Source organism: Homalodisca vitripennis, chromosome X (genome assembly GCF_021130785.1).
Source record: "Homalodisca vitripennis isolate AUS2020 chromosome X, UT_GWSS_2.1, whole genome shotgun sequence".
Classification (NCBI taxonomy): Eukaryota; Metazoa; Arthropoda; class Insecta; order Hemiptera; family Cicadellidae; genus Homalodisca; species Homalodisca vitripennis.
This window is the reverse complement of record NC_060215.1, coordinates 82,053,520-82,078,134: the sequence shown is the minus strand read 5'-3', so window position 1 is coordinate 82,078,134 and position 24,615 is coordinate 82,053,520. Positions and strand designations below refer to the sequence as shown.

At 30.5% G+C, this 24,615-nt stretch overlaps 1 protein-coding gene across 2 annotated transcripts; it reads left to right on the top strand.

The window, feature by feature from the left end:
• The first annotated feature begins 1,034 nt into the window (after nt 1–1,034).
• Nucleotides 1,035–15,184, top strand: LOC124368535. 2 transcript variants are annotated; one of them, XM_046825775.1, is made up of 6 exons: nt 1,035–1,160; nt 2,672–2,801; nt 6,666–6,802; nt 8,456–8,526; nt 10,521–10,604; nt 14,906–15,184. In XM_046825775.1, exons 1-6 carry the CDS (start codon nt 1,156–1,158, stop codon nt 15,124–15,126), a joined length of 648 nt encoding a protein of 215 aa, XP_046681731.1. In that variant the 5' UTR covers nt 1,035–1,155; the 3' UTR covers nt 15,127–15,184. The 2 variants fall into 2 exon arrangements, with proteins under 2 accessions (XP_046681731.1, XP_046681732.1); XM_046825776.1 differs by having other exon boundaries at nt 1,035–1,164.
• Nucleotides 15,185–24,615: the final 9,431 nt, after the last annotated feature.

Sequence of the window (24,615 nt, the reverse complement as noted above, 5' to 3'; positions counted from 1 at the left end):
TTCACGCGTCGGAAAACCGTCATCTTTGTTTATTTACGCACCACAAAACAAAACAAAAAATATAGTTTATCAGAAAGCTTTACATTGAGTGTATTGTTACTCTGTATGTCAGTAAATATCAAATTTAAATCTCATAAATAGCTAGTATTTTAGGCAAACTTTGTTTTGTAAGTATCTAATTGTTGTGACGAGACTATTGTTCAACAATATCAAGTGTTTTCCTTGATACTGTTTAAATATGTAAAACAATTTTGTAGCTTTTAAATATTTTTAAACTGTTATAAGCAACATCATAATAATAAAACTTGACCACCTCTGTGTTATATTTAATGTAGATAAAAATATTATATTAATTTGTATTGTAAACGAGTTTCAAATTAAAACTTATCGTATAGACACTTTATACTAAATGGTTTTGCAAACTTTATTTTGTAAGGACTTAATCGTTGTGAAGTGTCAATTTATTATGCAACCTCAAGATTCCTGTGTAATTGAAAACACAATAAAACTCGATTGACAGTTTTGTTTTTAATGTTGGTAAATGGAGATGTTATATTCACCAACAATCAAGCGAGCGTGTTGTTGTAATATAAACTAGTTTCAGATTAGAACTGTTACACTTTAAGCTTTATTTTGTAAGCTTCTAATATTTGTGAAAAAGAAAATTTTAAAGCAAAATCATGTGTAATTAATTGAAAATAATAATAAAACCTCATGCATATCGAGCATTTTTATATTATTACGAATTCCTTTCGATTGTTTGAAGTTTATTTTTTACAAAAGATTAGTTTTTTAGCTATCGATTGAAGCAGTACGAATTCTGCCGGGTCAGTTAGAAAATAGAAAAAAATGAAATAAATATATTAAGTACTATTTAACTAGTTGTAGGTAAGCAAATAGTACTGTTGGAGAATATTTTTAGTACTTGAACGAAACCTTACAAAATGACCAATAACCAATATTGATATTTTGATAACCTTATCACTATTTAAAATGGCCTTCACTATATTGAGCTATTAAGTTACAGTCTGCGAAGCACATTTCCTTCCTTCAGTGTTAATAAAAAGTGCTTATTATATTTCATGAACACTATCGCTAACTCAAGTGATTAAATATAATTAAATCTACTATTTCATATAACAATACACTCTCTAAATGCTGTAGGTAAATATATACTCATATATTACTTTTATTGGTATTTTTATTACATGAAAGTAAATTCGTATAGATAAACGGCTTTAATAATTCTGATGTTAGTTAAAACATTTATTATAGTACTTCATAAGAAACTAAAATGATTTTGATCTAAAATATTTTTGATATAATCATTTTAGTTTACATTAACATAACTAACTATGGCACAATAAATATAGTCTCAGTTGAGTATTTGCAGTTTTACACACTATATTCTTATGATTGGGAAGTTGCCAGGGTACATCTACCGTAAGCAATATTTGCCTGTATTAGTTTCAACCTATTTTCAAAAGACCACCTGATAAATCCACCTTTGTCACTGTTAAACTGCTTTGTGTATATTCTCATTAGTCTATGCCCTTAAAAAATATGTTGAGAATAATATACATATACACAGTCAGAATAAAGTCACAAAAATATTATTTTAGTAATTTAAAAAATTTCCAAAATTAGTAACAGACAAGTTCTCTGAAGTACAATACAAAATATTTCTATATTTAATAAACTGAAGTTGTAACAAAATAAATTAATAAAAAAAATAACAATAATTATAAAACTAATAAAAGAGGAGCTGAACATTATGCTTTACATAGTACTTGATGCACACTGGAACAAATAAACATTGACTATAATAACATTGAAACCACCAGATTTTACTATTAAAAGTAGAATTCGTGTTAGTTTTCACTAGCGTTGCCTTGAGTGATCTCATTGCGGCAGAAAGGCTCCCCAGGAAAACACTTCTCACCTATGCATATGTATGAAGAATTATGCATGAAATAAGTAACAAGCACGAAAAATTATCCAACAGCTTTGTATTGACATTTTTCAGTTGCAACCGTTGTATTTTCATGCATGGTGGGCTATAATAAGACATACAGCTACCGTTTTTGGTAAGAAGCAACCAATAAGTATTGTTGTATTTCTGTTTGCAAACGTTTGGGAACACAATGATCAGTTCATCTATCACACGTTATTAAGTTTAATGATCTATTTAGAAAATACATAAACAAAACTACATTAATTTGTGGCATTAAAAACCGTGACAATATTTTGAGGTGAACGAATGATTATTTTTATTTGTACTTGTAAAATACAATCAAAATTGAACACCTAAGGGAAATCGTTTAGTATAACACAAGAAATGGTATAAACAGTTACATAGGAGTAGATCAGGATTAAGAATAAAAGGGTGAAATTTATTACAAGCTTCAAGGTAGTTAAAGTGATAAATATATATTGTCATCATTAAAAAATCTATGAAATTTATATGAATAGAAAGATATAATATTTATAGTATTTGGAATATTTATTTAAGAACATTCCAAAGCAACCTCTTGAAACTCACACCCACTCTTATTGAATATATTTACTGTAGTAAAAATAGGTCAAATTATTTTGAATTTATTTATGTGTCACATTTACATGAAGGGGAAATAAGATTTCCCTATTTTAATTTATAGTAAAACTGTTTCAGGAACTCTCCATTAAATATGCTCACTTTCTCCTCCGCGTTGTACTTACTAGTATTTAACTTCCTTGCACCTGCTGTCGATTCCAGTGACTCTTGTAAGAACGTACAGACCGTAGATGCAGGATTGTATAAGGTAAAGTTTTGTTTATACTATTCATAAAACATACTTCATAATTTCTACAAAGACTTGTGCTGATTACTGAATTGCTGATTACTGTTTTTGAATGTAAATTATACTAGATTTTAGTATCAAGTGATACTTAGTTTTGTATTATTCAATTATTTAAGGTCCGATAATTTTGATACCGCTTAGTAATACTAGTAAAATATTTGTTTAATACATTCAGTTCACGGGTAACGTATACACTTAGAGAACTTAGTTTGGTTAATGTCTAAATCTACTAGTATTCTAGTTCATGGGTGACGTATACACTTAGAGAACTTAGTTTGGTTAATGTCTAAATCTACTAGTATTCTAGTTCATGGGTGACGTATACACTTAGAGAACTTAGTTTGGTTAATGTCTAAATCTACTAGTATTCTAGTTCATGGGTAACGTATACACTTAGAGAACTTAGTTTGGTTAATGTCTAAATCTACTAGTATTCTAGTTCATGGGTGACGTATACACTTAGAGAACTTAGTTTGGTTAATGTCTAAATCTACTAGTATTCTAGTTCATGGGTGACGTATACACTTAGAGAACTTAGTTTGGTTAATGTCTAAATCTACTAGTATTCTAGTTCATGGGTGACGTATACACTTAGAGAACTTAGTTTGGTTAATGTCTAAATCTACTAGTATTCTAGTTCATGGGTGACGTATACACTTAGAGAACTTAGTTTGGTTAATGTCTAAATCTACTAGTATTCTAGTTCATGGGTGACGTATACACTTAGAGAACTTAGTTTGGTTAATGTCTAAATCTACTAGTATTCTAGTTCATGGGTGACGTATACACTTATAGAACTTAGTTTGGTTAATGTCTAAATCTACTAGTATTCTAGTTCATGGGTGACGTATACACTTAGAGAACTTAGTTTGGTTAATGTCTAAATCTACTAGTATTCTAGTTCATGGGTGACGTATACACTTATAGAACTTAGTTTGGTTAATGTCTAAATCTACTAGTATTCTAGTTCATGGGTGACGTATACACTTATAGAACTTGCTTCAGCTAATATCTAAATCTCTATATTATTTTAATTAACAGATACTAATAATAATATTGAATCAATTGCTGTCAGGGATATGAAACATTACAAACTTGATCGAGTATATATTAAAAACAAAACATATGACTTAAAAAAGATTTGTGTTAATATTAATATTTAAGTTACTGCAGTTTACTTTAAAGGCAAAATTAATAAAAGAATTTAGCTACCAGATTTAAAATATAGTTAATTTTAAAATTAAAAATCCATTGGTCAGAATCCTAATAAATAAATTATTAGTGCTCTTGTATAATTGAGTGTAGTTTTAGGGTAGAATAATTTTCAAAAGTAATTGAGAAGTTATTGACAAAAATTAACGATATTTTATCCAGTTTCGTGCACATTAACAAAATGCAACACAAGTTAGACAAAAAAGTATAATTAAAACTGTTCTGCACCTCAGTAAAAAAACTACGAGAAATCATTTTTACTGTTTTAAAATCCCTAAAAGTATACTAACCTATACATTAAGACGAAAATTCGTTTTTGTCAGTTATTTGTTTCATAGTAAATAATAATGAGATTTTATTACTTTTCGGATATCAATTATTGTCACTTATTGGCAATTTTTATGGAGTTTGAGATCGGCATTTTGCTTCACTGAGCTTGCATAAAAACTTTTTTCATTTCATTTTAAAGATGTCCTGAGAACACATTGACGGACAGAAAATCTTGTAAATGTACCTCATTTGAAAATGAATATTTACAATATGGTAGATTCCGCTGCCATCACTGGATGATTTCGGAAAAGACTGAAAAGTTTATACTTCAAAATTTTTTTAAAGTTTATTCTACTGGTTGGTATTAACACTGTTACAATTATGAATGGTTTAAATAAGAGGACATGATTAAAAGTTATATCAAACTACTCTGTTTAAGGAATTTAGAAAGTTATTGTAATATAGCTACAAATAATTACATGTTACTGAGTCCGAGGTTTGATCAGGACTATTATTTGAACTATAAATCAATATTGGGTACGGGTCGTTGTAAATGACGCATCTTGTAACTAACTCATTGTTGTAGAAATCTTGTAGAAAATGAAAGTTCATGCAAAGTTTACTCTATATGTAAAATCTTTCTTGACATAACTTGCACATGTTGCTTTTAGATGTTTGCTTCCGAAATTGGGTTTCATCTATGTTTAAAATATAAAACTCTACACACAAAGTTGCTATAATATAATGTTGTCTTTTTTGAGATAGTTAAGCTAACAGTTTTAAAACGTCACGTTTGAATTGCCTGTGTTCATTGATTTATTTTTGTGTTTAATTATTGAGTTTGTTTATTATTTATTCTGCAACTTTCCTCTTTCCAACATGGTTACCCGTGAGACCAATGCAAAAGTATTCGCTAGCACTTAACCAAATTCTACGGAGTGCCGTGCACTATCAGCGTAAAGAAATGAAGCTTCAAGCCAAATTTTAAGTCCATAGGTCAATTCATTTTTATGATATCGCGCAAAACAGACCAACAGACAGACACAAATTAAGTCTTATGAGTGAAGTCCTTCGCTAAAGCTCAGCCAAATGCGAAGGTTTAGCTTAAAATGCGTAAATATAGATGGGCGATCTGAAAAAATAAGAAAAGGACGAATATGTCCAGATGTAATTCATTTTAATAATATATACTTTTATTATTACTGAAGTTGCAGTGCACGATGGGAGAGTTCTATATATATATATATTTTTTTTTTTGTCGGATGTAATCAATATTTTGTAATATTTATAGGTTTTGTATTAATTCTAAAACAACCATATAATAAACACTTGTTTATATAAATAGACATTGACGCGTTCCCAATGGGCCTTCTGGCATTCATCAATTGGTGTAGGAGCAAAAACAATGTTTCCCTTTGTTGGAACGTGGGTACAGTGTGAGTGAACTAGTTATGTTTGTAGAATGATAACTGGCAACTATGACAGCACTGGAATTAATAGAATTCAGCCTTAGTATTAGTCACATAAACAAATAAAACTATAACCATACCCATTTGTGGATCTTTTAGTCAAAACATAACTAGAGAAATTGATATTGTAACCCATTTAGCACCCTGAGCTGCATACATATATATTCACCCTCACCAGACATTAAGTGATAATCAATCCAACAGGTTTTGTCTAGACAATAGATTCAAAGACATTTTATCAACGGTTACAGTATTTTAATGTTTAATAATAGTAGTCAATTACTCAATAGCTATTAAAGATTAAATTTAATGTTTTTTTTTAACATACCTCAATATTTCATATTGATATACAGTATTTTGAAACGAAAAAATAAATGCTAAAACATTTTGTTTGTCTGAAAGTGTTAATATTTCCCCCCCCATTAATTAGTAATATATTGTATTGATTATATATATTACAAAAATTATTACAAGGTGCAAATATGCTGGCTATTTACTCTGTCCTAATTTATTTGTATTCAAACATTATATAGTAAATAAGGCTACAATAAATAAGTTGTATATTGTACTATTAACTATTAAAATAGTGGTCTTCTTTCATATATTATTAATCTTAGATTTAGTTATGTTCCATTTGTTAGAAGTGATAATTTCTTACGTGAGAACATGAATCGATAGTTCATATTCTTCGATTCTTGCATCTTTAGTTATTTTAGTAAGTAAATCTAAACACACATGTTGAATGGCCATTTTTATAAATTTCATAACTATTTAATAGTAACTAACCATGAAACGTTTAAGTAAATACTGAATAATTACTTATATTTTAGATTTTCTTATAACTGTATTGCTAATTTACGAATTATCATTTCAGGCCTACTGCGATGGTCCTTTCTTCCAATCACTTCTTCCAGATACTGAGGAAAACAGGCTTTTAGACAATGTCTGCTTCACTTTCTTTCCAGCACCGGACGATCCGAATACCTACTTTGGATATGAGGCCCGCGTTTAGTAAGGCTAATTATTTAAAAAGAGGATTTTGATACTTTGAACTTTTACATGTTGGTTTAATATTAATTGAGTTACTTCAAATTTATAATTAAAAAAAACTTTGTAATGCAGCCAAAGAACAGTTGGGAAAATATACGATTTTAATGGTCTGAATTATAAAAAAAATTAAATTAAAAATCTTTTTTACAGGTTTATTATGGCAAGGCTATGCCATTATTCATTGTAATTCTATACTACTTAATTAGTCTACAATTTTCATTTTTTAATTATAAGTCTAAAATCTTATTCAAAACATGGACACATTTTTATTGTGCTTAGTTATTAATTGCGGTCGCTTAGTTTATTTATAAAGTTCTATTTATTGTGATAATTATATAAACAAATGGAACGTTACATCAGATCATTTACTTTTCAAATAATCATAGGTGTTAATCGTACACAAGCGGATAGAACAAAACACTAATTGCTAATGGCTTACTTATTTTACTTTAGGTGCAGCGCACTAAATATTTAGATGATTAAAAATACTAAAGTGATTGGAAAAGCCGGTACATCTGACAGGAAAATCACATTTTTATTTATATAATGTAATTTTTCGTATAGTTAACAGTGCTCTTAAATGCACTATTTTAACCAATGTTACCATGAAAATTTTTCTCTGAAGACCCAACTCACTGTATAGTAACCATAAAGTAAACTTAACATTAATAACAAATGGTTAGAATAAATAAAATAAACTATTAACACAAGATCTCCTATGTTACTTATGCATTGTAAACACGTTTCCAAAAGATGTTTAAGAGTTCAGTTTCTTTGTTTATTAAGTCAAAAAAGGTATATTAAGGGGTTTACAGATTTGTTAATTAATGATTTGTCTCGTAGTTGTAAATTGGTCTGAGATTAACTGACAACCCAACATGTCCAGTCTGGAGGCGTTATTGTGAATATACTGCCTTTACCAGCAGATGGAGGCCAATGGAGGTCTTTGATGTCCATTAAGGCTATAGACCTCATACTCTGTTTAAACTGTCACGAGGCTCAAACCTAATGCGACCAAGTTAAGGACCGAGTGCGAAACACAACTTACTTCATCAATCAGTAATCTACGTAGGAATGTTTCTGATGGAACCCATAATTTTTTTAGAAAACTCTTGTTCAAATATAAAATTATAATACGGTTTGAGATTCAAAGGTATAAATATTTTGATAAATATAGTGATACACAAAACAAACGTGTTCTTGCCCAATTAAATGTATATTAGTTAATTCGTTAAGACTAGATTATAACCTATTTTAACGTACGTACAAAACATACACACGTCAATATACCAACAATGTAACTCTTCATCAAACCCCAATTTGTTGTTGAAATCGTGCGTGCCATCTTCGGGTTTCCCACGAAAATCTAAAAACCATATTTCTAAACATAGTATATCTGATATTGCATCCTTTATTAGATGAACTGAAATCTTTAACTTCCAGGTGCTTTATATAAGTATGAATATGTAGTTTGATAAAATATTTTCATCATTTCATCATTTTCATTCACATTCTATTTTAGGATATAAAGTATGAGCATTATAAAATTATAGCTTCATTTATGATATTTAGAAAGCAGTGTGTTATTAACGTTTGAATGTTGACTTTTTTCAGTTGTGATGGATCCTACTCCGTGATGTCGTTTGTTGGGCTACAAGCATCAACTGGAATCCAAATTGTTGCAAGTATGTTGACACTGAATGCTTCTTAACAGTGGTAAAGTAATATAAATTGGCTTTTATTGCCATAATTCAGTCTCTTGATGTCAATTAATATGACAAATCCCTGTAAGCTCTTTTGTAGAAACATGATGGTGTTTCTTAATCTCTTTCTTAAAACTCAGCTAAACATTGTCAATGCAATTGACATCGCTGCAGACATGAAGAGAACATCAATATACATAAATTATGAAGGTCTTTTAAAACTATAGATAATTAAAATTTGACAAAAAATAAATCTACTTTCCTGTCCACAACTTAATTTTTAAGAACCCTATCCTAGGTCTTTTTAACGGACACTTTATTAATTAATACATTTTACAGGTCAAAGCGGTTTCATAGACCCTTATAGGGAGTGTATCGAAGTATGCATCTGGTAAACCTCCATATTTAAGTACAACAATAAGAAATACGGCACTAAACTTGGCGTGCATAACTACGTATTAAAAACTGCTACGTAGTTCGTATTGGATTGAAACTAAAATATTTAATATTATTGGAAAAACTGAATGATTTAATAACGTGTTATTGTTTCATACTTGGCTAATTTGGAAAGAGGTGTTAAAATGAACGTGTTATTGTAATGAACAATAAAATAACTTCAATGTTTGAAAAGGTATATGCAAAATGAATAAAACTATTAATGCATTTTAGTGTGAGTTATTAGGAAATTTTATAATGCTCTTTATAAATGTGAATAACAATTTTAATTTATATAAACCCTAAAATATCCACAAAGCTATATATTTTACCAACCCATATCTACATCTTACGTTGGATTTAAACTTAGTTTGAAGTTCTTAGTAAAAGTGTTTTTTATGAAAATCTATCTCTTCATATCTTATGACATAACATGTACGTGCAGGTTTACGAATAGAAGTTTTATTTTTGTAACATATAGTGGTGGCTTATGATCGTAACAATCATGTCCTTTAATTAACATAAAACCGTAATTGGAGATTAGGTATACATGCCAATTTAGTAATGTTACTACGGTGATAATGTTTAAGGTAGTTGTGGGCAAAAGCCCATACCACGAACGCATTATCTTTAACTAATGTAGTACAACTTTGCAATAGACCAGATCATTCATATTTAAATAGTTTTCCTCTCCAAGTCTTGGCAGTGGAGAAGTTTTGGGCGGCCAACTAGAACTATATTTAATAATTAAAAGATTCTAACGCTAAATAGTGTATTTATACAGTAAATAAATAAAAACTACATATAACTACAAATTAGAACGGGTAGTAATTTTATACTCATTGATACAGAAGCCTTCCGCTACTCAGCAGCAGATTACACACGATGATAATTAAGTATTTATAAGTATATTAACACAAATATACTAATTGAAAATATAATAGCAGTAGAAACGTTTGACAGTATTATTTTACCTCCAACAGGGAATCATTGTTTTGTGTTAAAAAGCGGGATTCTTTTTTTTGGTGGTTTCTAAGAAATAGTTCATCTCTTCAAGCTATGGGTTATGCTTCACTGGCTTTCGACGACCAAAAAGGAGAGCGGCGGAAGTGAGCCTAGTATTTAGGGTGGAACTCGAAGCACATCCTTCGATCTCATACTACTTTGCAATACAGACTACTAATACAGCAATGTGTATTTATCCGACAGCTGCACAATGCCGGATCGATAATAATTGCCCCCTTGGCCTGGGAGCCTAGGGAACCAAAATAGGAAATTCCACTGGATTCCCTAATGACGGTTTTTTCTTAATCTTATGCCTAGCCTATGCTATCTCCCTGTAAATATTGTTAATAAAAAAATATTTCATAGGTACAGATGACGGACATGGTATGTGGATAGCGGGTGACATTTTAAATTATATATAAATGTCGGAACAAAAAAGACTAATAAAGGTTCTAATGCAAACGCCTACAAGCTGATTATCTCATGTTCATGATATAAAACAAATTTTTGAATAAAGAATTTTTTTGTTGTTTCAGCCCCATTTGTTACTGCTACTGACCATACCATCGGCTACCCTGGATGCGATATCTACTTGATATACCGCTGTAGCAACTTTGGAGGTAATTCTAGCTTCTATTTATACCACAAAGTTATATAAAGTACATATTCTTAGTGTTGTAGTTTTTTTACACTTTAAGGTAATAAAAATAATATACAAAGTTTTAATATTTTAGCCTTAAAGGATTATCTAAATTTACTTCACTACGCTTCAATACGCTTTATTTAGTTCAAGATTTTATAAGATGTGTGGAGATTATATTTTTTTTGGTTAAAGCAGGATACCTACAGTATTGGTAACGATGAGACCTTCAATTAGTCAAATTAAATATAATAATAATAATAATAATAATGACTATACTATGAGTTTTGTAACGAACCGATCCTGTTTAATAAACACATTTAATGGTCTATAGAGTGTTAATCGATAATATCTCATTAGTCATAATCCACGTTTCGTGTAGAAGCTCGTACCAACATTCAGATTCAGAACAATCTTGCCTAAATCCGTGCTTCTTTTACAAAACCTAGTTCGTGTAGGCATTAAAGTAGGCAGTTGAGGATATAACTTGACAGGATATAACATAAGGAAGACAGCCCACTTAGGAGCTTAATTTATCTCCTAACAAAACTTTTACCTGCATAAATATATCAAAGAAATAAACTTCCGAAAGCTTCTAATGTGGTCTAAATTCTTTTACGGACTATTTCTCCCCCAATTTCTTTCTTGTCTGATACAGATCGTACCTTATTCAAAATCTCCTTAATTTGAATTATCCCTTTACAATAATGAGAAAGTAAAACTAGACTTGCTTCTAAAACTCGAGTTGAATGAAATGGAGTATACTAGTGTATTATTGCCTAGGATAGTGTTTTGTCTAAAATCAGAGAGTGTCCAACATACTGCTTGATATGTATATACATATACATATATATATATACAGGGTGTATATTATGTCTGGAAACACCCAAATATATATCCTTTAATAATTTAAATATAAATTTGAAACCTCTTACAATCGTGATAGAGATTGGGCATCTACTTTTTGGAACAATGTTTTGTTATGTCACACCAACGGGGGACGTCCTGCCGAGGGTATCGTGAATATTCTTAATGGAAGCCTATACCTTGTGATACATAATTTTAAAGGTAATAGCTTACTGAATTGAATGCCACAAACCACATCTCAAGGGAATTTATTCTATCAGAAAATAGAGCATTTTTTAGTATTGAAAAATTTACTGATGTTCAACAATGTAATTTTAACATGGTTCTTGCCACAAAATGTGTTACACTAATTTTTTTTAGCATTTTTTTTAAATGTTCAATTAAATAAAACAAAAATTTCATTTTAAGCTGGTTCTATTAGCACAAATTTGCCAGTTTTTATTACAGTACAATTATGGAAATACTTATGTTATTGATTTCTTTCTTATTACAAATAAAAAATAATGTATGCTGTTAGAAAAGTCTTACAACAAACGTTTTACCTGCATTTGGTGTCAAAGCAATTGTTCGAACTGTGTTCCTTCTACGGTTTGACAATGAGCCAATCTTGTGTAAAAATGATTCGACAGAGTTGCTTAACATTTCTTCAGTTATCAAAGCAATCTCCTCTATAATCCTGTTTCTTAGGTCTTCCAAATTATGAGGCTTTCTTCTATAAACATTGGATTTTAAATGACCCCATAGGAAATAATCGATTGGTGACAAATCCGGAGATCTTGGAGGCCATTCGATTTCTCCTCTTCGGCCAATCCATTTATGAGAGGAAACCTTAAATCCAAATACTCTCTTACCTGTCTCCCATAATGGGGTGGAGCACCATCCTGCTGAAACCATACATTATCAAAGTATTCTCCTGATGCAATTTGAATAGCTGGGATTATTTCATTTTGGAGCATATTGTAGTAAAGTTCGGCATTTAAATTTCCATTGATGAAAAAGGGTCCAACAATTTTGTTACCTAAAATTCCACACCATACGTTCAGTTTTTGTGGTTGCTGTGAATGGGACTCAGTAATCCAATGTGGGTTTTCACTAGCCAGTAACGGCAATTGTGCCTGTTAACATTGCCATTTTAGGAAAAAAGTTGCCTTATCAGAAAATAGTATGTGGTCAGAAAATCTCTATTGTCATCACATTTGCGCATCACAAGTTCACAAAAACTCAACTCTTCTGTCGTAATCAATCATCACTTAACTGTTGGACTAAATGAACATTTTAAATGGTTTGTAATTTATTAATTTTCAAAATCTTACTCACAGACATAGGGTGCATATCATGTTGCTGTGCAGCTTTTCTGAGCGATGTATGTGGGTCTTCAATAAATGTTTGCAAAACATCTAGTGCAATGTTCTTCATCTGTTGCAGATTGTATCCTACCCGACTTTGGCCGATTACGTACACTCCCTGTCATTTCAAAACGCTCAATAGTTTTTGATATTGTTGAAACACTTATGGGATTCCTTTCTGGGAAAGTGTCATTAAACAAATTACAAACTTCCCGATAAGATCTTTGACGATCGCCATATCCTCGCATCATCAACAGAGTAATTCGTTCTCTTTCAGACAATTCCATTAAAATGCCAAATAAAAACTGAAACTACTGTAATTAGATAACTTGTTGACAGCAATGCTTCAGAGACACTGATTAACTCGACAGGAATGATATGACCTTTGTCCATTTGTAATTCCCAAGCTTAGACCTGTCCTAGTGAAAGCTCCATGCTCAACAAACTGAAACCTGTAGACCAGATGATTAATAACACAATAATGTTTCTCATAGGCTAGTGACCTTTGTCTCTTTAAACCTTCCTGCTGACTGGAAAACACCAAGTACAGATTCATAGGTAATCAGAGAAAGTGACTCATAAGTTTTTATTCATTGTAATAAAAACTGGTAAATTTGTACTAATGAAACCAGCTTAAAAAATAAATTGTTTATTTTTATTTTAATTGAACATATAAAAAATGCTAAAAAATTAGTGTAACACATTTTGTGGCAAGAACCATGTTAAAATTACATTGTTGAACATCAGTAAATTTTCAATACTAAAAATGCTCTATTTTCTGATAGAATAATTCCTTTGAGATGCGGTTTGTGGCATTCAATTCAGTAAGCTATTACCTTTAAAATTATGTATCACAAGGTATAGGCTTCCATTAAGAATATTCACTATAACCCTCGGCAGGACGTCCCCCGTTGGTGTGACATAACAAAACATTGTTCCAAAAAGTAGATGCCCAATCTCTATCACGATTGTAAGAGGTTTCAAATTTATATTTAAAATTATTAAAGGATATATTTGGGTGTTTCCAGACATAATATACACCCTGTATATATATATATATATATATATATATATATATATATATATATATATATATATATATATAAGTGTTTGTTAGACAAATATTAGCAAGTGGTTAAAGTTTACGTATACAGACAGGTTCTTCATACAGTAAGTGCATTAGGTTGACTGAGTAAAGTGTGTTATTTTTTGTAATATATATATATATATATATATATAGTAAACTTATTTATCAAAGTTATCATTTTTTAATTATAATTTTTAAAATACTAAAAACATTTTTTTACTCTAATTTGTATATGGTTCTAAAATATTTTGTATATTTCATAATTAAACTTTGATTTTTTTAAATGTTACTTTTATATGGAAAGATTTATACTGGGGAATTATATAGTATAAAACATTTAAAAAATAAATGTTATTCAACGTACTTATCAAAAGTGATGTCATCAGAGCTAATACCACTAGGTCCAGACTATTGCATAATAGCTATGATATTAACAATTAAATTAATTAGTTTAAAATATTCAATCTCTAATGATTTATGCCATAATTAAGAAGAAAATGATTTATTTATCAGAACATTTTCTTAAATAGTACAAAAATGAACTGTTACTTAAATTGCTACAGCGTTAGGTGAACTTTGTTGCCCTCTTCTTGTAGACTTTTCAGGATAAGTGCAAAATGTATTGAAAGAAGGATCAATCCCAAGGTGTTTGCTTGAGAAAACACATTCAACCTTCTTTCTTAGCCTTACAAGTTTAATACTGCTTTATGCATCAGGAATAAATATAGACAAAACAGATCGTTACAACAATTACCTCAAAAACAAAACAGTACTACTGTTGAAATAGAGTAAAATATTCACTCCTATCAATAGCTTCCCCAAATATACACATCTGTTGATTAGTATATAAACATGTCAGTCATAATTCTAAAGTTTGTCTATACACGGAAACAGTTTTTAATTCTATAAACCTTTTTAATTAAGATGGAATAGTACGGTTTTATAATACCAACATCAACTTAATACACTATTTTATAACAGCTTCATTTGATCCATTTGTGTACGCTGCTTCCTTCACCTGTAACCCAGTCGGGCTGTCTTGTCTACGAAAAGTGGAAGAGCTGATAAGAGATCGTGGACTTCCTGAACAAGATTTCTATGTGCTGCCCATGAAGTTGCCTAACCGCTGTGTGACCCAGCAGTTATGTATTCAGCCACCCAATCCTTTCTATAACCATCTTCCGGGAGTGTCTCTAATTTAGGTAATTTTGTGTGAGGTATTAATGTTTCTGACTTATAAATAAAATATAAAATTCTTCATATGGCTCATATGTTAATAAGAAATCAACCGACGTATGGATATATTCAAATGCCGTTGTTAACAAGGGGATATAAAGAATGGTCTGTTAATCATTGTAATTGTTAATGATTATAATGTATGAGATTCATTACTACGGATTGGTATTTTGGGGTGCTTGTGCAAACAACCAGTTGATGAGAGTGTTCAAATTGCAAAAACAAGCGATTCGAGTAATCACACATTTGCATTTCAGAGAGTCTTCCAGAGAAACTTTCCAAACATTGCAGCTGTTGACTCTGCCGGGTCTGTACATTTTCGAAACAACTCTGTTTTATATGGGAAAAAATATTACACACACACACACACACACACACACATATATATATATATATATATATATATATATATATATATATATATATATGTAATGTTGTGTATTACATGTATTGTATTGTATTGTATATTATATTATATTGTTTTGTTTTGATTCTATATATGAAAAAATGTACATTATAGATTAGTTTATTTATAATAAGAATATAATTTACTTTTATAGTCATCATCATTTTGCTTGTGATTTTTTGTTGAGTTATCATTATGATATAAAAATTCTAAAGAACTTAAAATCAAATTATAAAAATTCAATCAGATGATAACATAGCCTTACAATCAGCATTCAAACTTAACGGTTGTAATAAGTTAGATATGCGTTATTTAGTTATAAAATTTTGAATTGGGTAAATTACATACATCAATTATAATATATTACTTGATTATTTTAAAAGAAAACTAATGCAAGGAATGTATACTAATATTATCTGAATTTGAACCCAAATGGAAAATTAATAAACCTTAAGTGTAAGCGCGACATAAATGCAATGAATAATTGTGTAAACATTGGTTCTGAACTTGCCTATAACATTCCGAATCTACAATATGAGCACCTTAACACTACCCTTGGTGTTCTGCATAGATGATCTATTTTGTATAATTCCCAAAATCTTAGAATCTGTAATGTTCATTTAAAACCATATAAATGTCTGGAACAACTGCATTGTCCTTAATTACCTGTTTAAACAGTACCCGATTTGTTTCTAAGTTTTCAACTGGAACTAAACCTCAAAAAGTATTGTTCAATTTCCTGATCGGCCTTTTTAGTGGTTTGTCGACAGTTTCGATGGTTTGTCATCCCAAGCAATTGGAGGACTACTGAATTCACACCTCTCGTGTTCAGATGATTTAGTTTTAATATACACTATACGAATACAAATATAAATTTATTAAAAGTAATTTCAGAATTTATTTACAAATGAATGACGGCAACACTACTACTATTTATTTACTGAAATTACATCTATTTTTATAATTATAAAATAAACTTGATAATAATACGAATATTCAAGAGATACACATTATATTTGTCTCAAGTATTTAAAACAAAATTTTAATACAGTTAATAGTATATATACAGGTGAATGTTTGGTACCTTGCTAAAAAGCGCCTCCTTCAGAGAAAACAGACTACCCTGTACCAGAACCATAAACTTTTTGAACAATCTAATTAAATACTAATTTACATGTTTTTAAATTATATTTGTTATTATTATTTTGTTTATTTTAGTCAAAAATATTCGGGAGTAGGATATCCGTCGAAATAGTAATGAAAATATGATAGCTATGGTTGTTAAAATAAATTAAATCTTGATTCTTTGAACAGAGATAAAAGTCATTGAAATATTTATACTTTATCTTTTAAAAGCAAGAATGCATCTTTTACACTAATGTTGACTAGAACTTGATAATTTCATGGATTATATGTGTTACCTCCTGATTATCCCATAACCTAGGGAAAATCGAAACTTGTATACTACTACAAGTATACAAGTCGTAGGTAGTTTGGGGGTTGTGGTAATACTATGATAAATTCTTCTCAATAGACGTAAATTAGAACTGTATTGTAACCTAAACTTCGCCTGAGAGATACCTGCATGTATGTCATTGGCACCCAAAAGTGCATGTTGTTATCAAAAAAGGACGTTAATATTTAACTCTTGATTTTAATACAACTTAATTCCTGAATATGCTAAACAATTTACAAGTGGACTTTTTACACCTTGTAAGTCAACAAAACTGTCATTCATATAAACATTTATTCACTTGATATGAGAGTCTCCCATTACTTAAAATATAATCAGAATCCTATCTTGTTACATTATTTATTGTAAGAAACTCTTAAAATAATTGTTAAGTGTAATGAATTGATTTGTAAGAATTCATATCCGCAGTGTTTTTTCTCAGTATAATATGTTAATACTTTCATGGGAGTATGAGGTTGCATGTATTTATTTGTTTGGGGTTCGAAGAATTATTGCATTATTACTACCCTATACGAATATTACAACTTTTAAAATATTATTGTAGTAAAAATATGTATTCGGGTAAAAACACCAAGGTTCATAAATACAAGTTTGTGTACAAATTTATTACATAATGTAAAAATTAAATTCTTCATGGTGATGTTTAAATGAAGCCAAATTTATTTGAAAATACACTAATATTCTATTATATAATTTCCAAATAAAGAGGTAGCAATTTAAAAATAAATATTAATAAAAGCCTTAAATCAACCTTAAATCCTACCAATAGATCTTTTTTATTAAAACAGTATATACCCTTATAAGTTATTCATATCTTACTTTACCTGTAGAAACAATTTCAGTTTTTTTGTTTATTTTCCTACGGCAATGCTATAGTATACATAGAAAAGAAGACATGGGAGTGACAATGTAGTATTACTAAATGAATTTCGAACAATACTAAAGATAAAAAGTTGTAAGCAACAATCAATAATTAGAATACTAATTAACAATTACCACATAAAACTGAGAAGTAATAATTGGTAGCAAGAATAAATATATAACTGACTTAAAAAATAAATAAATAAAAGTGAGTGAGCGAGTTTTTTATGTTATTAAATTTAGAATTTCCCCTGTTCTAATTGTATAATTATTTTATATTTTAACAATAGAAATATTATTAAAACTCTTTTAATATGCATTTTTAAGTTGCAGTAAAATCCTTTTAAACTAATATTTAAGTGTATTACTTTAAAATGTATAAGGAATACATGAAGTTTTCTGATCATTCATCTTCTATTACAAAACAGGTCTAATACATAAACGTGAGGGTATCAAACATTTTATATTTCATAACTAGAATTTTTTTTAAATCTTACCAAAATATAGGACATCTTTATAAGCATCAGTTATAAATGTGTAATGAACTAATACAAAACATGCAAAACACTTACTAGTTATAGTTTATGATATTTATTATGACAAAATATATTTATGAAAATTATGATCAATAATCCAGACAAGATTCGGATAAAGAAGGAAACAGTTGTTAAATATTGATTGTTATAAAGTCCATACAAATACTAAAATCTAAAAATCATTTGATTGTTTATAATGCACTGTTACTAAAATAAGCAAACTTAAACTAAATGATTGCGCACTTATTTTTGTACTGTATCAGAATGTAATTGTTATGGGTTTAAAGATATAAACATCAAACGTTATGTATATACAATTAAAGTATGTATAACACTCTTAACAATTCATGAAGAATTTTTAATAAGTACAAACGTGTATGTTAATTCGGTGAGTATTAATAACAATTAACTGTAACTGACTAATTCATTCAGATACGCAACAAGCACATTTCCACATTGCAGGAAATATTAAGGTGTATTAAAAATACAATCTCTTACTGTAAATAAAGATGGAATTGTTATAAGATCTATTAATTGTTTTCCTTATGCCCCCTTCATGATAGTTATTAGACTTCCGGCCCACTGCCGTGGATTGCGCAATAATAAAAAGGTTGCTTATTAATTCAGAAATTTATGAGGGACATAATAAAAGACTAGCATTATAGCTTTTTGTTTATTGAACAAACGCCAATGAGTATTAACATTTACTTTAATCCAGTTTTATTAGGATTCCTTTTAATTAAAATAAAGTATTAATAATTATCATTATTATATTTCCTAAAAATGCCTTTTGCTTGTATCTGGATACTAACAAACTTCATGTTTAATAATTTATAAGCCGAAATCGCCATATAGCGTTGCATAATTATTTAACTCTGTTAGAGGTAATCAATATTTTACATTCTTCAATATATGTTTATTATTAGTTTTTTATTCTATATTTTTCTATTTTAATAAATATTTAAAATATAACTAAGAATGTTATTCTATAAATTTTTTTGTTCGAAAAATTGCATGCTCTCCCGATAACGACATTCGAGTAGATATAGGCTACTGTACGTATGCATCATTTTCGAATTGTACTTCCTAATAGTTGCGATCATCATTCATTTTGAAATAATTAGTGACCTGTAAATTCATATTTACTATTCTAAACAATATTAGTAATTACTTTAATTACGTAGAAATTTGAGTTTATGAAATTTGATTTTAATATCCTGAACGATTTAAATTAAGACAACAGATTTCACCAGTTACTGAAACAAGTGCTGATTAATTAGTAGATATTTAATAATTAAATAATTTTTAACAAACCTGAATGACTCCCACACTTATCCTGCAGACCTTATCACTAGGTTCCCTTTGCCCGACTCTTCTTTCTCTATTTCTCTCACTCACTTATTAACTTATTATCTGCCCCGGCTTACTGGGTTATTCTGTCAGTAGAAATAATACGTGGAGAAAATCAGTCAAAAATCTACAAACATTAACACGGGGAATACATTTTCCCTTTATTTTAATAAGTATAAAAAATAAGCCAAATATACAAATATAAATCTAAATGCCTTAAAATAAAAAAAAATGATAAATTTAGTAGGTTCTCACCAATTTGGAAAAAAATATTCTGCCTTAAAATACATACATCCAAGCTCATTGGTGAGAGGAGGCGGCTTCTAATTGGGTTGTGCATAACTTACATAAGATAGCTTAAGCAATTTAAAACTTTAGAAGGCTCTTCAATCATTAATAGTTTTCCTACTTTTTCTTCCTGTGTCTGTTGTTACTAATAGTGAAACATAAAAGAGGTTACCTTGGTAGTAAGTATCCTAGGTAGTGTCTGTGGTGTCTTACGAGCGCCGCGAGGGGTACATTTTTGACAGCCGTGACTATCCTAGCCGTCCACGTCCTGGCGATCGTCACGAGCGCTAAGTGATAAAGAGTAATACACAGTAAGATAAATGTCCTTGAATTGAAGATGTTTACGCATCAATTTAGGATATGGTGACAGTACAGATTAAAAATAATGTCACATATTAGGGATGCGATTCCAAAAAAAAAATTATCTTTACGTATTGTAACAACCCCTTCTCTACGTAGTAAATCTAAGTGTACAATCCGAAAACTTTCCTAAAGCATTTAAAATCGTTAAATTCATTCCTATTTATAAGTCTGGTCCAAAATCACAGCATTGTGATTTAAAACAAATTTCACTTTTGATATCAATAGATAAGATACTCGAGAAATGTGTGAAATTTCAGTTAACGAGTTACCTAGAGCAATTAAACATTGCAATTAATGAACACTATGATTTTAGATAAATAAATATACCCAATGCTTGAATTGACATTACTAAGCTAATTTTACATAGACTTGGAGAGAAAAAAACACGTTATAGTGACATTCCTAGACTTAGCTAGGGCTTTTGATTCCGCCAATAGAAAGAAATGTCATTAAAAAACCTGGAAATTATTGCAGTTAAGAACAACATTCTCTATATTGGTTATTTTAACAATATAACCCAAATGGTTTAAATAAGCAACATTAATAGTGACACATACCTGTGAGTTATTATGTAGTCCAAGGAAGTACCTTGGGCCCACTTCTATTTAGTGCTTACATAAACAACGTTGTCAAAATTGATTTAAAATGAAATCTATTTTTGTTTACTGACGATACGGCCTTAGATTCAGCTGGTGACACGTAGGAGGAGGCATTTATCCAGGCGTCCTTGGATCTCATGAGAATCAAGAAATTGGTTCGACCACAATGTTCTGAGCGTAAACGTTGACTAAACAAAACAACTACCAATTTTCATAAAGAGCGATCCAGGTCTAAGGACGCTGAAGATGCATTCTTGCGGTGGCCACTGGGCAGTAGCCTGCAGCTGAGGCACTATTGAGCGTGTGGAGCCATACAAGTACTTGGGTGTCATTATTGATCGAAAGTTAAATTGGGACCCACACATTCAGTGTATGAAAAAGAAGCTTAAAAAGAAACTTAGAACTATGATTTATGCATTCATGAAGCTGGCGCAGGTACTGTCTTGTGGCCAGTGTAGAGAAGTTTACTTCTCCTATGTACAGTCAACGCTACAGTCCAGTATTCTGGCATAGGGGGCGGCCTCTTCGTCTACTCTCGAGCCGAGCGGTTTCCCAGAGATTATGGAAATCCCTAAGAAAAATAGAAGATATCTTACCGAAATGTAATTCGAGCGGTTTTCTGTTATAAATATATGACAGCATTTTATTAAGTCCCTATTAGTATATATCCACAACAATAAAAACACAATTTTACAAGAAAGCACACATACATATTAAACAAGAAATAGAGTAAATTTTTGAATATAAAATTCCCATGATTTGACACACACTTTGGAAATTAATAATTCGTTTTATTTAGCTCACAGACTTTATAGGAATCTTCCAACTGATGTATTGCAGGCGAAAGATCGAGTGGTTGCTCAGCCTGGGTTGGGCAGCGGCAGAGGCGCTCATTCAGTCGTTGTACACATAATGGTAAAACACACACACGTTGCAATCACTCACTCACAAGCACATACACATCATCACACATGCACCAACACCTTCATACACAAACACGCACAAACTACCAACAAGTTCCACATTTATATTCAACTATTTTGTAACGTAATGTATGATTAGTTTGACCAGGTCCGATTATTATTACAGTAACTTCTGTGTTTCTTATAGTTTTGGATTATTTCTTTTTTGTTTAAATTATTACCAGAAAATAGAAGTTAGATGTATAAAACCTTCAGTTTATATCATTAGGACACTAAATAGTTCATGTATTGTTAATGAATGCTAACAATGTTCAAATAATTAAGCTCATGCAGTGCTGCTGGGCTGACTTAAGAACGCTACTCCTGCACACAGATGTAGGGTCTCTGTCGGAATTGCTCCAATTTTATTTTTACAATTTATGCAAGTAAAATATATTTATGAATTGTATGGAAATAAATACATGAAATGTGATGAAATGAAATGAGTTTACTTTTAGGTTTCTTCGTCGCGTGAGTCAAATCTGTAACATCACAGACGCTACAATAAGAAGAAGGTGAACTGGAGCTTAACTGAACTTTATTTCACATGTTTAAGCTTCCAGTAGCTTAGGGGCTCCCAGTGACCAGACTGTAAAGATAGAAGCTCATCCCCCCCAATCGGACATTTGACATAAAAAGCCGTCCACATCTCCGGACACCTGAAGATACCATAGATCCGCCTTAAGAGCTTGGACTCTCACAAGCCAAGAGTTTCTTGAAATCTTAGCTATATTAATAAAGCTACACTCCTTATGATGGTTTCGAACAAGACGAACAAGCCAACCAGCAAGCATAGAAGAAACAAACGTCTTGCCGGCTTTATTCAGATGCTGGCCACTCCTCAAAAGGTGATTACTGAGCTGTGGTTAAAGAGACTAAGGGGATTGTGAGTAGACAGAGAAATAAAATGAAATGCTGTTTGAAAATGTTAGTTCACGATTGAAACAAAGTATTTCAGTTACAAAAATTTTGCAGCTAAACGAATTTACAATCTCAGTAAGCTTAGCCCTAACTTGAGGACTGTATGCAACATCTGTTACATTTTTCCGCGTACCTCTAACACAATATCCTGCTTACGCAATGACTGTAAAAATAAACAAAACTTATCCAAAACTTTTTCCTTTACTGCTCCAGGATAGCAGTATTTTAGAACACTATATTGAGACATGGGAAGCTGTAAAAATCCCGCCAGATCCCTTTCATGGCTGTCACCAATAAGGATTATCTTACTATTTACACTTGAAATATTTGCTCTAGATATTTTTTCTAGAGAATAGAGAATAATGTCAGATAAATAGGGTTTACAATATTTATTCTTGAGGTGCACAACTTTTTTTTAGCATTTGTTATGACAAGTAATAAAGCCACAAATAAAAATCATCATTCTGTTTTTATTTTTTTGCGTAGAAACACAAATTTCTGAAACTTTAAAAACTTACTAAGCGAATCAAAATAATAGTACCTTTTATTATTTAGGTCAATAATAACTAAGTTCCAATGCTGGACTCTCGGATAGAAGTTTCCCTTGCACGCGCCAAAATCACTTCCGTAACCCGAGTAACCTTTGGGGGACGTCATTACAGCAGTAGGAACTACATCCGTAGATACGGCCAATTCCCCGGCACTGCCAGGACAGCACAGATCACACTTGCCACGGTATATTCTCCGGGACAGCGATCCACGCCTGGCCCGCTACCATTCGCACTGGATGGCATATCACACGTATCTGTAGCTCGGTTCGTAACTGAAGGTTTGCCCCCGTCCCTGACATGTCGCAGATAAAGTATTTCTAGCATAGCAACCTGAAATTAATGGTTAGACTTAGATCTTTTCCACCATCGAAGATTGTAGTTCCTTGACCTTGGTTACCGGTTCATCTTTACTTTTTATGAACATTTCGTCCTTTTCAGTAGAAGCATTTCTCGTGCTCTTTTTTATGGTTAATTGGGAGAGCGTCAAGTCAACGCCAGAAGCAGCAGACGATGGCCGGGACGGTGTTGAACACAAAGATAATTTATTGGCCATTGGATTATTTCCCGAATAAACATTTTCTTTCAATTTTAACTGATGGCTCACACAATTTTTGCGAAACACCTCCATATAATATTTCCGCTCTTCAGGGTGTAGGACTCTCTGTATTTATATTTACGTAGCACTAAACATGGTTTACCTTTGAAAGTATGTTTATTACTAGTTCTAAATTCATCATTGGATAACATTTTTAATAACTTACTCTAGAGAAATCCACAGTATCAAAATCTATAAAAAAATATGATTTTTTGTAAACGAAAACGAATTTTAGAGAGAAAAAGAGAAAAAACTCAATTCACATTGATTTATTTAATTATTGCTTGAGAAAGTCTCATAATTTTCTCTTAATTATAATCAAAAGGTAAGTAATACAGTACACTGCTATATATCAAAATCACAATTTCCACAAACATTTTACAAATGTTTTCTAACATATCGTAATTATAAGTTGAGTTAGCTTAAAATGCTAAACCGCATTCTAATCTAGAATCTACAAATAACCATAATAATAAATATTGTTATATTTATAATAAAGTGAGATTTTATTTATTAGTTAATAGCTTAAATAAAAAAAATCAATACATA

Bases quoted from the DNA above. Each gene is read 5' to 3' on its own strand.
- LOC124368535 (XM_046825775.1), top strand. The intron at 2,802-6,665 runs GTAAAGTTTTGT...TTATCATTTCAG, and splicing joins TAGATGCAGGATTGTATAAG to GCCTACTGCGATGGTCCTTT. The intron at 6,803-8,455 runs GTAAGGCTAATT...GACTTTTTTCAG, and splicing joins GGATATGAGGCCCGCGTTTA to TTGTGATGGATCCTACTCCG.